Here is a 12,606-nt window from a genome sequence, read left to right on the forward strand (position 1 = left end):
CGTACAGACTCAAGAGCTGGCAGCACCTTCACCCTAACACAATGACTGTGTACACAAAAATTTGCTAACTCACATCATTACAATAGCTTGCCTTGAACAACTAACCCCTACTCTCCCCTCTCTCTCTCTCTCTCTCTCTCTCTCACACTATCCCCCCCCCCCCCCCCCCCCCCTCATTCTCTCTCTAAATACACACTAGCATGAACATGCACTTGCACACTGACACACAAACACACACAGAGAGAAAAACTTATCTGGAAAGCTATTATTTTCACTCGCAATAAAAGGCATTCATATACACAGAAAGGGTATAAAGAAACATCACTTCCATACCATCTTAAACTCTCTTTCACAAAGACACACACATACACCTCCAGATAATGACAAAGCATTGTTGAAATAACAAAGCATGGGCAACCTCATGTCCCTTTCCTGCACATGGCCTTGGTTAGTGTGGCCAGTGTGTGTGTGGCACCAGCATCCCTCTTTTCCTCCCTTTGCATCTGCCCTTTACTCACTCTCTCTCTCTCTCTCTCTCAATTAAATTCAATTCAAGGGGCTTTATTGGCAAGGGAAAGATATGTTTACATTGCCAAAGCAAGTGAAATAGATAATAAACAAAAGTGAAATAAACTCTCTCTCTCTCTCTCTAGCTCTCTCTCTCTCCAACTAACTGTGCGGTGCAGCTATAAAAGGGCAAATGGACAGTGCCCTCCACGTGGTAGCCCTGCCCCCACAGGTCTTAAAAAAGCCTCCCCTCTCCCACAGAGGGCTTCGCCAGCTAACTTTGAACTACACCGCTAGCTGGGAGTGTTTCGATTGTGGGTGTGTGTTTGTAAATTAGAGAATGTAAATTAGTAGGTCACCTATGTGTGTGTTAGTGTCTGTGTCTTTTGTGTGTGTATATGTGTGTGTATACGTGTGTGTATATGTGTGTGTGTATATGTGTGTGTCCAGGCTCTTTCTCATTCACAACAATTTGGTTCCAAGGCTTACAGAGCGCTGGGACGACGGCAATTCTCTTTTATGTTCCTCTGCTTGTGTTTTACCATGGTAACCCAGCATGTATTGTAATGCCTTTGTGTGCTTTACTTCCGTCTTTTTTTTCATTCTTCAGGCTGGTGGCCTGCTGTCATAGGCTGGGCCATGGGCCGTGGGCCAGACCTCACTAGGCAGTGTAGTACCACTCAGGTGGGTGCTACGTGTTGTTAGCAATGAGATTCCTTCCTTCCCTCTCTTGATAAATGAGCAGAAAACGACAGGGGCATGCAACAAATGTCTCAGCGTTCTGCAAGATATCAACGTCTAGTCTCGCACAGTGAATCTAATTATTTGCATTTTGGACTACATTAGTAGTCCTCTTTACTGGTGTAGTGGGCCTCACTGATATTCAGTACAAATCCCCACATTACCCATTATTGCTTTTTGGTAATACCTTTTGTAATACCTATCCAAGTCTCTTGGTATAGGGGCCGTTAAGTAATGAATAAGAAATTTGTACAATATTAGAACACAAATAGTACAACAAAACCTTTCTTCAACTGTTTAGTTTTGGCATGTCAACTGGATTGTGAATAAGCCTGTACTGTAACAGCGGCAGAGAAATCCACAGGTGTCATCAGTGGAGGTGTTTATTGGTCTGCCATCTCTCCTGAAATAATAAGGCCAACTGTAGTGAGCTCAACCCGCTGGATAGGTGGTGTGCCATTTATGAGGTGTGAGTGTGTGTGTGCATGTGTGTGCATGTGTGTGTGTGTGTGTGTGTGTGTGTGTGTGTGTGTGTGTGTGTGTGTGTGTGTGTGTGTGTGTGTGTGTGTGTGTGTGTGTGTGTGTGTGTGTGTGTGTGTGTGTGTGTGTGCGTGCGTGTGCGTGTGCGTGTGCGTGTGTGTGTGTGTGTGTGTGTGTGTGTGTGTGTGTGTGTGTGTGTGTGATGTGATGTGTATGTGTTTGTGAGACAGGGATACAACATTGGGTGCTGCCTGGGTCAGTTGGTGGTTAGTTAGCAATGAGGCCGGGAAAGGGGGTGAGTCAGTAATGTGCGGTCTGCATCAGCCCTTACAGCAAATTTCCAGATAAGATTGTGATTCTGTTAGTCAGTGTCCTACAATACACACACACACACACCTGATCGCATGTCCCTAGCTGCAGTAAAGCACTTTTTGCTGCTCTGTCTTAGTCCGAAATGTCCAATGCCACTACTCTAAAAAGCACATATTCACACACACGCACATTATAGTAGGCTATAGAAAACCTGACTATCATTCAGTCAAACCCAGCAACTAGTATCAGAGCTGTCAGTGGGTTATCCATAATTACAATCCATATGCCTATTTAAAAATTGAAAATATAAAGCAACGATCCCGTTATAACCAAAAGGCTACCTGTGGTAGACAGAACAAAAGGCTGTGTTTGAACCGGTCGACCACAGCACTTCACTTGAATGCATCATTATCCATTACCCAAACAAAAGTTTATTCTGAAAGCATTACCATGCTTGGTCATGGTCTATTCATGCAATCAGTGGATAGACTTACTGGCAAATTATTAAATATTTGGCAGGGATTCATTCACAAAAACACTTTAAATGGAAAGAGGAGGCAGTAGCAGTCTTTGGCCACAAGGAGGGCTACTTGTATCTTATATGGAGCCGTCGTTGAACAGCCACTGTAATATCCTGTTTTGATCGATCGTAATTATTCATATCATAATGATAAAACCACGCATAAATGTATAATGCATATTTGCCACTTAAACAGTTTCACTTCACGTCCATTCTTAAAATGTCTTCAGTCTCATCTTCCTTATACTATTACAAAGTATTTCCATCACTTCGTTATGGCAAAAATCAGTCCCTGTTCCTTTAAGACGGTCTCCAAAGATTAGCGTAGTCAACTTTGGCATTTCCATACCGCGAGCCTCTCCAGTGGCGGAGAAGGGAATCTGAACGGCGGGAGAGACAGGTGAATTTAAAACTGCACGTGAACGCTTCAATATCAGGTGGAAGATACATACAGGTAAGACATTTTAAAAAGAGATTATGAAAGCTGCTGTTGTCTTCCTTGAATTAAACATATTTTTCATAGGAATAGGGAATGTGAATAGGAAGATAGGCCTACTGTATAAAAACAGAATAGTTCGCATTAAAATAGGTGCATTTAGCTACAATTCTATAAGTCTTGTGATAATGAGAGAGTTTTATATTATTTTAAGCATCAACTATTAGTTTTAATTTATCCTCAAAAACAGATGTAAGTGTGCTGGGAGAAATAGGGCTTAATTTTGTCAAATAAATTAACTACTTCAATGGCAAGGTGTCTTTTCTGTTGAAAATAAAATAATATTCTGGAGAATAGTATGGCTAAATTGCCGTAGGAGTTGGATGTCTCTTTCACAGTTTTCTATTTGCATCAACTTGGCAGGAAATGCATGTTCAGTGAACGTCATATTTTTTCTTCTTCATTTGAATGAACTGCTAGGGTTGAGCAATGGACCATGCATGAACAATTAGCCACACATTTATTTAGTAGTTTTCACCATTATTTTCACTTAAATGTTTGAATTTATGTACATATTGCATTGAGTATGCCCTATTTAATGGCTTGTGAAAGTATATTGCTGTTCAAGTAGTCTTGCATGAAAAGTCACTAATTCCATGGGAATATGCTAAATTAAATTATTATTATTTCACATATAATAACTGATTTAGAACTTTCTGAGGTAAATGTTAACTTTTTCAGTAATGGGTTGATTGACGCATTGCCTCTTTTGTGTTTTATTTCCACATAGAATCATTGAAGATGAACACAGAGGAAAAACAAGAGCTCAAGTCATCACAAGATGAAACGATGGGTATGACAGCTTTTTTCAACTTAGAACTTTCACTATAAGACTTATATTCCATACCGTAGGCTAATAATATTTATTGTTGCAAAAAGGATGTTGTGCATAGTGCAATGGTCATAAGTTGACTTACAAAAGAAAAATGGTGGCCAAAAAAACGTATACGGTTTGAGATGTGTGTTAGGCTCTGTGTTAAAGACTAATATGGTGATGGTCTCTTCACAGACATTAGCAGCGCTGTGACAGATGAGAGGCCACAGGCAGAGGAGGAGGAGGGAGGAGAAGAGGCAGGGCAGACACAGGGAGAGGAAGAGGAGGCCCCAGAGAAGAACTCAGAGAGTGGAATGGAGTGCTCGGAACCCACAGGAAACGAAGGAATGACAGGTACGAAACACACGTTGTATGAGACGTGTCCCAAATTGTTCATGAGAACATTGTCCCAAAACCATGCTGTATTGACTAGTTTGACCCACTTGCGTTCAATACGCAACCGACCTATGGGATGATATGCAACAAGCCCTTGGGCGTAACAGAGGCTGCGAACAAAGGGGGTCAGACGCCCAGATACTCTCTGGGACACATTCAAAGTGTTAACCAGTCATTGACTCCATTGTACAGCCTGAGTTAGAGGAGTTGCTGGTAACACTTTAGTTTAAGGGTTTGTAATAAACCATTTATAAACCATTTATTAATCATTCGTAATTATAAGTATACATACGTTTTTTTTTTACAGTCCCTAATCTTAAGTGAGCGCTATTTATACTTTATGTGTACTTTATAAATGTTTTGAGTGACCAGTGTAATTTCTCACCAAAAGATGGGCAGGCCATTGGTAGACATTCCTGCAGTACCTGGTAAAAGAATAGACACACAACATATATATGTGTGTGAATAACTAACTTACTAACATTTACAGATGTGGGAGTAATGTTTTTTTTTTTAATGGTGAGCAAACTGTTTTTAAATGCCTTGTAAATGGTTTATTATGGACCCTTAAATAAAGTGTTACCGATGTGCTGTAAGAGACAGGCTACTGGAGCTACTATTGGAGGCCATGCTCTTCCTTATTTTAGTCTTTTGCCACAGCTACATGGTGTAACCCTGTATCTCTGCTTTTCTACTGAAGCACGCCCAGCAGTTCACTGCTCTCAGGCCCTGGACTCTATATTTACATTTTAGTCATTTAGCAGACGCTCTTATCCAGAGCGACTTACAGGCGCAATTAGGGTTAAGTGCCTTGCTCAAGGGCACATCGGCAGATTTTTCACCTAGTTGGCTCGGGGATTAGAACCAGCGACCTTTCGGTTACTGGCACAATGCTCTTAACCACTAAGCTACCTGCCTCTCTCTGTGCAAAGTTTCCATCGCACCACTGAGCGCTTTGCATGACAACCAAGCGCCGCTTTTCAGCACATCTGCCACTGCTGAGACCACAGTGTGGTTTCTGGATGGAATATAACTAAAGTCTCAACAAGGGTTGGTTGACACTCAGCAGGGACAGGCGTTGCAGGCCAGAGCCCAGGACTTGAGGTGTACACAGTTGCAGGTGTAGGATATATAGACTGTAGGACTTAGGGCATAGCCTATACACTGCAGGGCTTGAGGTTTACTTGTAGGGTATGAGGTGCACAGTTGCAGTGTTTGGGGTATACACTTGCAGGGTTTGGGGTATACACTTGCAGGGTTTGGGGTATACACTGGCAGGGTTTGGGGTATACACTTGCAGGGTTTGGGTCTTAAACTTGCAATGCTTGGGGTGTAGGCCTACTCTTGCTGGGCTTATTGGTGTGGGGCTGGGCGATATGGCCAAAATATCATTTCACAATATTATTCTAATTTTTGACGGTATGGCGGTATTTTATGGTATTTTATGTTTCTGAATAATACACGTTTTAGGAGTAGTGCATGACCCTAGAATGCCAACAAATTCTGATGGTTTTATTCCAAATCAAACTAGGACAAAACTGACAGTGAAGTAGTGCAATTTGTTGAACTACGTTATTTAGCACTGTATAAAAATGCCTTTAAAGACGGTATTGTAAAAATCCATACCGGTATGTGGGTATTCACAATATATTGCCCAGCCATATATTGGTGTACATTTGCTGTGTTTGAATTATGCACTTTTAGGACTTGGGGTGCACACTTGCATGGTTTGGGGTATACACTTCTAACTTGAAAGGCTATGCTACACTTTTGGGGAGGCTATGCTCTCAATCTATATGTTCAGAAAAAGATGAAGCATGTTTGTTGTTTTCTTTTCTTTCCTTCAACGTTGACTGAGAGGTTTCTCTATGCCGCCTTGTCCTGCCCTGGTTATGGTTTCTGAGCATTGAAAGGAAATGCCTTGCTGTTCTCTCCGAAGCACATCTCCTAAATCTTTCTCTGACACTCTGCCTTGGCCTAAATTAGACGTGCTAGTGTCAATATATTAAAATATTCTAACCATAAATATAAATGAAGAAGTGGAGATGTGGCATTTATCACAGAGCCTTGTAGACGTTTCTGTCTGATGCATGGCCCCGTGGAGCTCTGCTAACCCAGCTAGCACATTTGGTGCCTTGGGAAGTTATAGGAATTTATATTTTTGGTTTCACATTGGTTGTGGGAACTAAGCCATATGTTTCCTCACCGGTGAAACTGAAAGTTTTTTAAACGTTCTGAGGACATTTATTTTTAAGTTGCAAGGAGGTTATGAGAATGTTTTACTCTGGTTCCTTGAAAGTTTTCCTGGGAGGTTTTATTAAAGCTCTGAGAATGGAAATGATCGGTTATTTGAAGTTTTTTTTAAAACTTCCTTAAAGCTTTCACTTAATGTTTCAATAAGACTTAATAACACTGCTAGCTTATTGTGGGTTAACTTTTTTGAAATCCAAGCACAGATAGGACACATGAAAATGAATTTCCTTAAGCATTTATCTTGCAAACACTTTTCTTTTTTATTGTGACACGCCATGAGTGAGATTCAAAGTTGAATGCACCAATTTGTAAGTCGCTCTGGATAAGAGCGTCTGCTAAATGATGTAAATGTAAATAATCTTCTGTTCTTTATCAATAGAATTAGTCCACTGCACCACCAGGATGGAGCTAGCATGCCATGTTTTCTTTTTAAGCATACAAAGCTGTTTATTTTAGTTTATTCAAACAGACCCCATTTAAAAGAAAACAAGCACTCATTAAGATCAGGTGTGGCCAATTAGTGGGCACGGCCAAAACACCTGAACACACTTAACAAGATAGAGGATAGAGAGAGTTTTGTTGATGCTGAGGATGGAATGTAAATCTTTTTTAATCTCTGAACATTACAAAAGTTTTCTTGTGGTTTTTATGGAAGGTTTTCTTCACGTCCTGAAAACGGAATGTATGTTTTTAAATAACATTCTTAGAATGTTCTTGTGGTTTTTATGTAAAGTTTTCATAACGTTCTCTGAACAATTTGAGAACATGTCTATAAATAGAACCATGAGGAAACCTGTAGGAAACGTAATTGCTGAAGTACTGAAATTCTCACAGAAGAACGTTGTTCCTTAATGTTCTTGGAACAATTTGAGAACATGACTTTAAATGGAACCATGAGGAAACCTGTAGGAAACGTTATATTGAAGTACTGAAATTCCCACAGAAGAAAGTTGTTTCTTAAGTTTCTTAACATTCTCGCAACAATTTGAGAACATTCCCAATATCAAACCATTTGGAGAACATTCCTAGAACATTACCAACATTTAAATAAAAAGTAACCATGTTTGAACTTTTAGGAAACATTCTGTTAAAGTAGTGAAACACCAAGAAAATAATGTTTTTTTTGTCAAGTTCCTTAAAATTTAGAATTTTCCAAAGCCAAGCAACTATCCTGCACCATTCCCAGAAAGTTTTGGGAAGGTTGTATGCAAAATAATCATAGGACAACCATGCTCTCACCAAGCTCCAAGAAACATATGGTTCTCAGAATGTATGTGCTATCTGGGAAGCTTTTTGATATCCATATTTGTAGAATCCTTATATACGTTTTCAAACATAGACCAACATTTTTCTCTTCTAACACTGGCAGTGGACAAAATAATAACTTTCAGGCTTAAAGTGGCAATCAGCAGTTGAAACATTAACAAAGGGGCCTCACCACCCCTGGTTCGGTTAAAAGCTCAGGGATGGGGCTGGAGAAATGTAATCACTCTCAAATTCATAGACAGAGCTGAGGATGCAAGGACTGACCATCCATGATATCAAAATTATAGTTTTGACCATGTTTTGAGGCTATATAGTGTTTGTTTACATTTTCTTTGTTTTCAAATATTGGAGTAAAACAAGCTTATATTTTGGGTTCTGATGGGTTACGACAGTTGAACTAAGCTCATGAGGCATTTATAAGTTATATTCTTCAAGAACCAATGGGTACATATCATTAATTTATAAGTCCAAAAATGGATGTAGCAACTGCTGATTTCCCCTTTAAAGTTAGTCAGTCTGTTTATGAAACCAGTCAGCTGAAATAAGAATAGTCGAAAAGCTATTTTTAAAAGTTGTTTTACCACCATAGAACATTCAAAACTAGTTTCATTCAATTACCTCCAGGTGCTCATGAAGTCAAATAACCAAGGAGGGAAATATATTTAACCCTGTCTTTCTCTCCCTCCTTCCTAGATCGGGTTCCTGTGAAAACTGAGAGGGAAGAATATGACGACAATGACGATCAGTACCCCAAGAGTGAAGAAGAAGGTGAGCGAGACAATGAACTTGATGAAGAAGAGGAAGAAGAGGAGAAGGAAAGGGACGAGGAAGACGAAGGAGAAGAAGAGGGGGAAGGGGAGGAAGAAGGAGAAACCCTCAACGAACCACAGGACCTGTCTCTGGCAGATTATGTCAAGTACGAGAGCACAGGCCTGCAGGACGCCCACACTGACTCCTCGTTGTACGCAGCAGCACCCCGCAGCCACGCAGCAGGCAAGCTCAACTGTGACGTCTGTGGCCTGTCCTGCGTCAGCATCAATGTGCTGCTCGTGCACAAGCGAAGCCACACCGGTGAGTAGCACAGCCAAACCAACCTTGCTGATTGTTTGTTTGATAAACTTAGTAGATCAAGGTGTTTGATTGAAAGATTTGTGTTTCAATATATAAAGTGACTCATGCGTTACACTTTGAATTGACACATTTGACTTTACATGCACTCTACATTACTTGCCCTAGTACTGATTACATGCAATTTCAACATCTGCTATAACACAGTAATTACTATTCACTCAACGGTTTGCTTTATTAGACGTGTGGAACAAACCAAGTGTTCCTCATATTCAGTTACAGTACTACTGAGAAATACCAGTTAACGTACCACAGTAGCTCAACTACAGTATATGCTACATAACTACTGTATCAGTAAGTCTTGGCAGTGTTGACAGAGTTTCTCCATGACATAGGATCCCTGTGTTTTGCCCTATACCCAGGTGAACGTCCGTTCCACTGCAACCAGTGTGGTGCCTCCTTCACCCAGAAGGGAAACCTGCTTCGCCACATCAAACTGCACTCAGGGGAGAAGCCCTTCAAGTGTCCCATGTGCAGCTACGCCTGCCGCAGACGAGACGCCCTCAGTGGACACCTGCGCACTCACTCAAGTACCTATCCACCATCTGTGTGCCACCTGCGTTTACATATGTATAACCACACATGCACAGACACATGCATAATATAATAACACAAACTCAAGTATTTTCCACCTGTTCGCACTTACTGTACAAAATATATGCGTACACATGCAAACACACACACACACACAGGTACCTATAACCAGTCTGCACACAGTGATTTAGATATACCACTTCATGTTTACATTTACATTTTAGTCATTTAGCAGACGCTCTTATCCAGAGCGACTTACAGTTAGTGTATACATTATTATTTGTTTTCATACCCCCTGTGGGAATCGAACCCACAACCCTGGCGTTGCAAACGCCATGCTCTATCAACTGAGCTACATCCCTTGGGCCTGTCAGTGACGTTCATTTAAAGGAGGTTCTTGCAGAGATCGTAGTTAACCCATTATTTAACTACAGCCTCAGTAAGCAAAGTGTACAGTGCCTTGCAAAAGTATTCATCCCCCTTGGCGTTTTTCGTATTTTGTTGCATTACAACCTGTAATTTAAATTGATTTTTATTTGGATTTCATGTAATGGACATACACAAAATAGTCCAAATTGGTGTTACTTGTTTCAAAGAATTCTAAAAGATCAATAACGGAAAAGTGGTGTGTGCATATGTATTCACCCCCTTTGCTATGAAGCCTCTAAATAAGATCTGGTGCAACCAATTACCTTCAGAAGTCACATAATTAGTTAAATAAAATCCACCTGTGTGCAATCTAAGTGTCACATGATCTCAGTATATATACACCTGTTCTGAAAGTCCCTCAAGGAAAACGCTATGTCTGGCGCAAACCCAACACCTCTCATCACACCGAGAAACCAAACCCACAGTGAAGCATGGGGGTGGCAGCATCATGCTGTGGGGATGTTTTTCATCGGCAGGGACAAAGCCCAGACCTCAATCCAATTGAGAATCTGTGGTATGACTTAAAGATTGCTGTACACCATCGGAACCCATCCAACTTGAAGGAGCTAGAGCAGTTTTGCCTTGAAGAATGGACAAATATCCCAGTGGCTAGATGTGCCAAGCTTATAGAGACATACCTCAAGAGACTTGCAGCTGTAATTGATGCAAAAGGTGGCTCTACAAAGTATTGACTTTGGGGGGGTGAATAGTTATGCACGCTCAAGTTTTCTGTTTTTTTGTCTTATTTCTTGTTTGTTTCACAAGAAAATATATTTTGCATCTTCAAAGTGGTAGGCATGTTGTGTAAATCAAATGATACAAACCCCCAAAAAATCAATTTTAATTCCAGGTTGTAAGGCAACAAAATAGGAAAAATTCCAAGGGGGGTGAATACTGTATGATGGTTTGAAGTGGGAGTTTGTAGTTTTAACTGAAGCTCTTGTCTCACAGTAGAGAAGCCCTACAAGTGCAACCACTGCGGTCGCAGTTACAAGCAGCGCAGCTCCCTTGAAGAGCACAGAGAGAGGTGCCATGTGTACATCCAGAACAAAGGCAACGCTGAGAGAGGTGAGAGGCCCTGGAACACTCCTACATACCCTCTGTTACACACACACACACAAACACACACACACTTACACAAACGCACTTCAGACATACACACATACACACTTTACTCTTTACTCATGCAAACACACACACACACACACACACACACACACACACACACACACACACACATACATACAACATCACAGGCACTCACTTACTCTGCTCACACATTTGTGCACACACCCATACACACATACACATTTGCTGGCTGCAGAGTTGTGTAGCTTCATTTAAGTTCATGGTCGTAAGTTACCCCACCATTAGAGCTAAATAGGTTGTGGCTGTTGCGGTGGGAGACGTTGTGTTGTAAGAAAACCAGCGGGGAAGTCAGTCAGAAGAGATGTAGGACAAATGTCTCGGGTGTTGTGTTCTGACTGCACCCCCCCCCCAAAGTCTGTTTGGCTGCCATGGTGGACAGCCAGGACGGTTGCGACACAAACAATGCTGTGTTGTTTTGTGGTCGGTTGAATGTCGTAAGTACGGCAGATCGGTAGCGTGTGTGGTGAGGAAGCACATCCTCGACCTGCGGTCTTCCTCCTGCAGGCCTCAGTAGTCGATGAGGCAAAACACCAGGAAGTGAGGTCACAGGGCTCGTTATCTTGGCTGCAATACATTTTTCCTTGGTTCCTCCGAGCGTGAGTTTAGTCATTTTGTTTGTTAGTTCTGTAAAAGAAAAAACGAATTTCACAATCTCAAATGCTCGAGGCAGTGGACAGTTGCAGCACAGTGGACAAAAAGCACACACTGTGTCCTTACTGTACCTCTGTACTGTTAAGAGACCTCTCTCTCTCTCGTTCTCTCTCTCTCTCTCTCTCTCTCTCTCTCTCTCTCTCTCTCTCTCTCTCTCTCTCTCTGTGTGTCTCTCAGCCGGTGAGGACACCCACGTGTCCAGGACTACTCACATGGGCGCGGAGCGCGCTCTGCTGCTTGACAGGCTGGCGAGCAACGTGGCCAAACGCAAGAGCTCCATGCCACAGAAGTTCACTGGTAAGACCAGTCTGACTCATTCCTCACTGACAGTTCAACTGTCTTGCAGGTTGTGACCTTGGAAGGGTTAACTAGGCATGGGCGAGTGTGTGGGCGGTAAAAGCTGCGGGTGTTTTTTTTAATAGATATAATAATTCAAACAAAATTAGGAATTGCAATTTTGATTTGATGATTACTTTGTGACTAGACTGATGATTGCTTATTCTTTTGAGAAATTGCTCATTTGGTAATTTAATAGAAATGTGATTCATTGTATGTCTTTGTGTAATGGGTCTCTGATTACTGGCTTCATTGCTGCACCTGTCAGATTATTTTTACCATAATCTGACCCCTTGCTACTTGTTGTTGTTGCTGCTGCTACTGCTGCTATTATTGTATTAGTGTTTACTGTCAGTTGCATTTAATTAAAACAAATGTGAGTTTTAATGATTTAAGAAAAAGTGTATCATATCGTTGTCTGTCTAAGCTACATGTCTGTCTGTCTCTGTCTGTCTGTCTGTCTGTCTGTCTCTCTCTCTGTCTCTCTCTCTGTCTCTCTCTCTGTCTCTCTCTCTGTCTCTCTCTCTGTCTCTCTCTCTGTCTGTCTGTCTCTCCCTGTCTCTCTCTCTGTCTCTGTCTCTCTCTCTGTCTCTC

At 41.4% G+C, this 12,606-nt stretch overlaps 1 protein-coding gene across 2 annotated transcripts in view; it reads left to right on the plus strand.

Moving 5' to 3' along the window:
* LOC311121631 (uncharacterized protein) overlaps nt 1-12,039 on the plus strand; it is a 32,569-nt gene extending 20,530 nt beyond the window's left edge. The window contains exons 1-7 of one of the 2 annotated variants that reach the window (XM_084196094.1): nt 2,934-3,014; nt 3,787-3,849; nt 4,066-4,224; nt 8,479-8,856; nt 9,276-9,443; nt 10,828-10,944; nt 11,854-12,039. In XM_084196094.1, the coding sequence (XP_084052220.1) occupies nt 3,798-3,849; nt 4,066-4,224; nt 8,479-8,856; nt 9,276-9,443; nt 10,828-10,944; nt 11,854-12,029 (1,050 nt within the window). In that variant the 5' untranslated portion in view covers nt 2,934-3,014; nt 3,787-3,797 and the 3' untranslated portion in view covers nt 12,030-12,039. Of the gene's footprint in view, nt 1-2,933; nt 3,015-3,786; nt 3,850-4,065; nt 4,225-8,478; nt 8,857-9,275; nt 9,444-10,827; nt 10,945-11,853 lie in introns of those variants that run through there. The other variant, XM_084196093.1, reaches the window with a different exon arrangement.
* Nucleotides 12,040-12,606: the final 567 nt, after the last annotated feature.

This window comes from Coregonus lavaretus (assembly GCF_964263955.1).
Source record: "Coregonus lavaretus genome assembly, contig: HAP1_SCAFFOLD_6141, whole genome shotgun sequence".
NCBI classification, from domain to species: Eukaryota; Metazoa; Chordata; class Actinopteri; order Salmoniformes; family Salmonidae; genus Coregonus; species Coregonus lavaretus.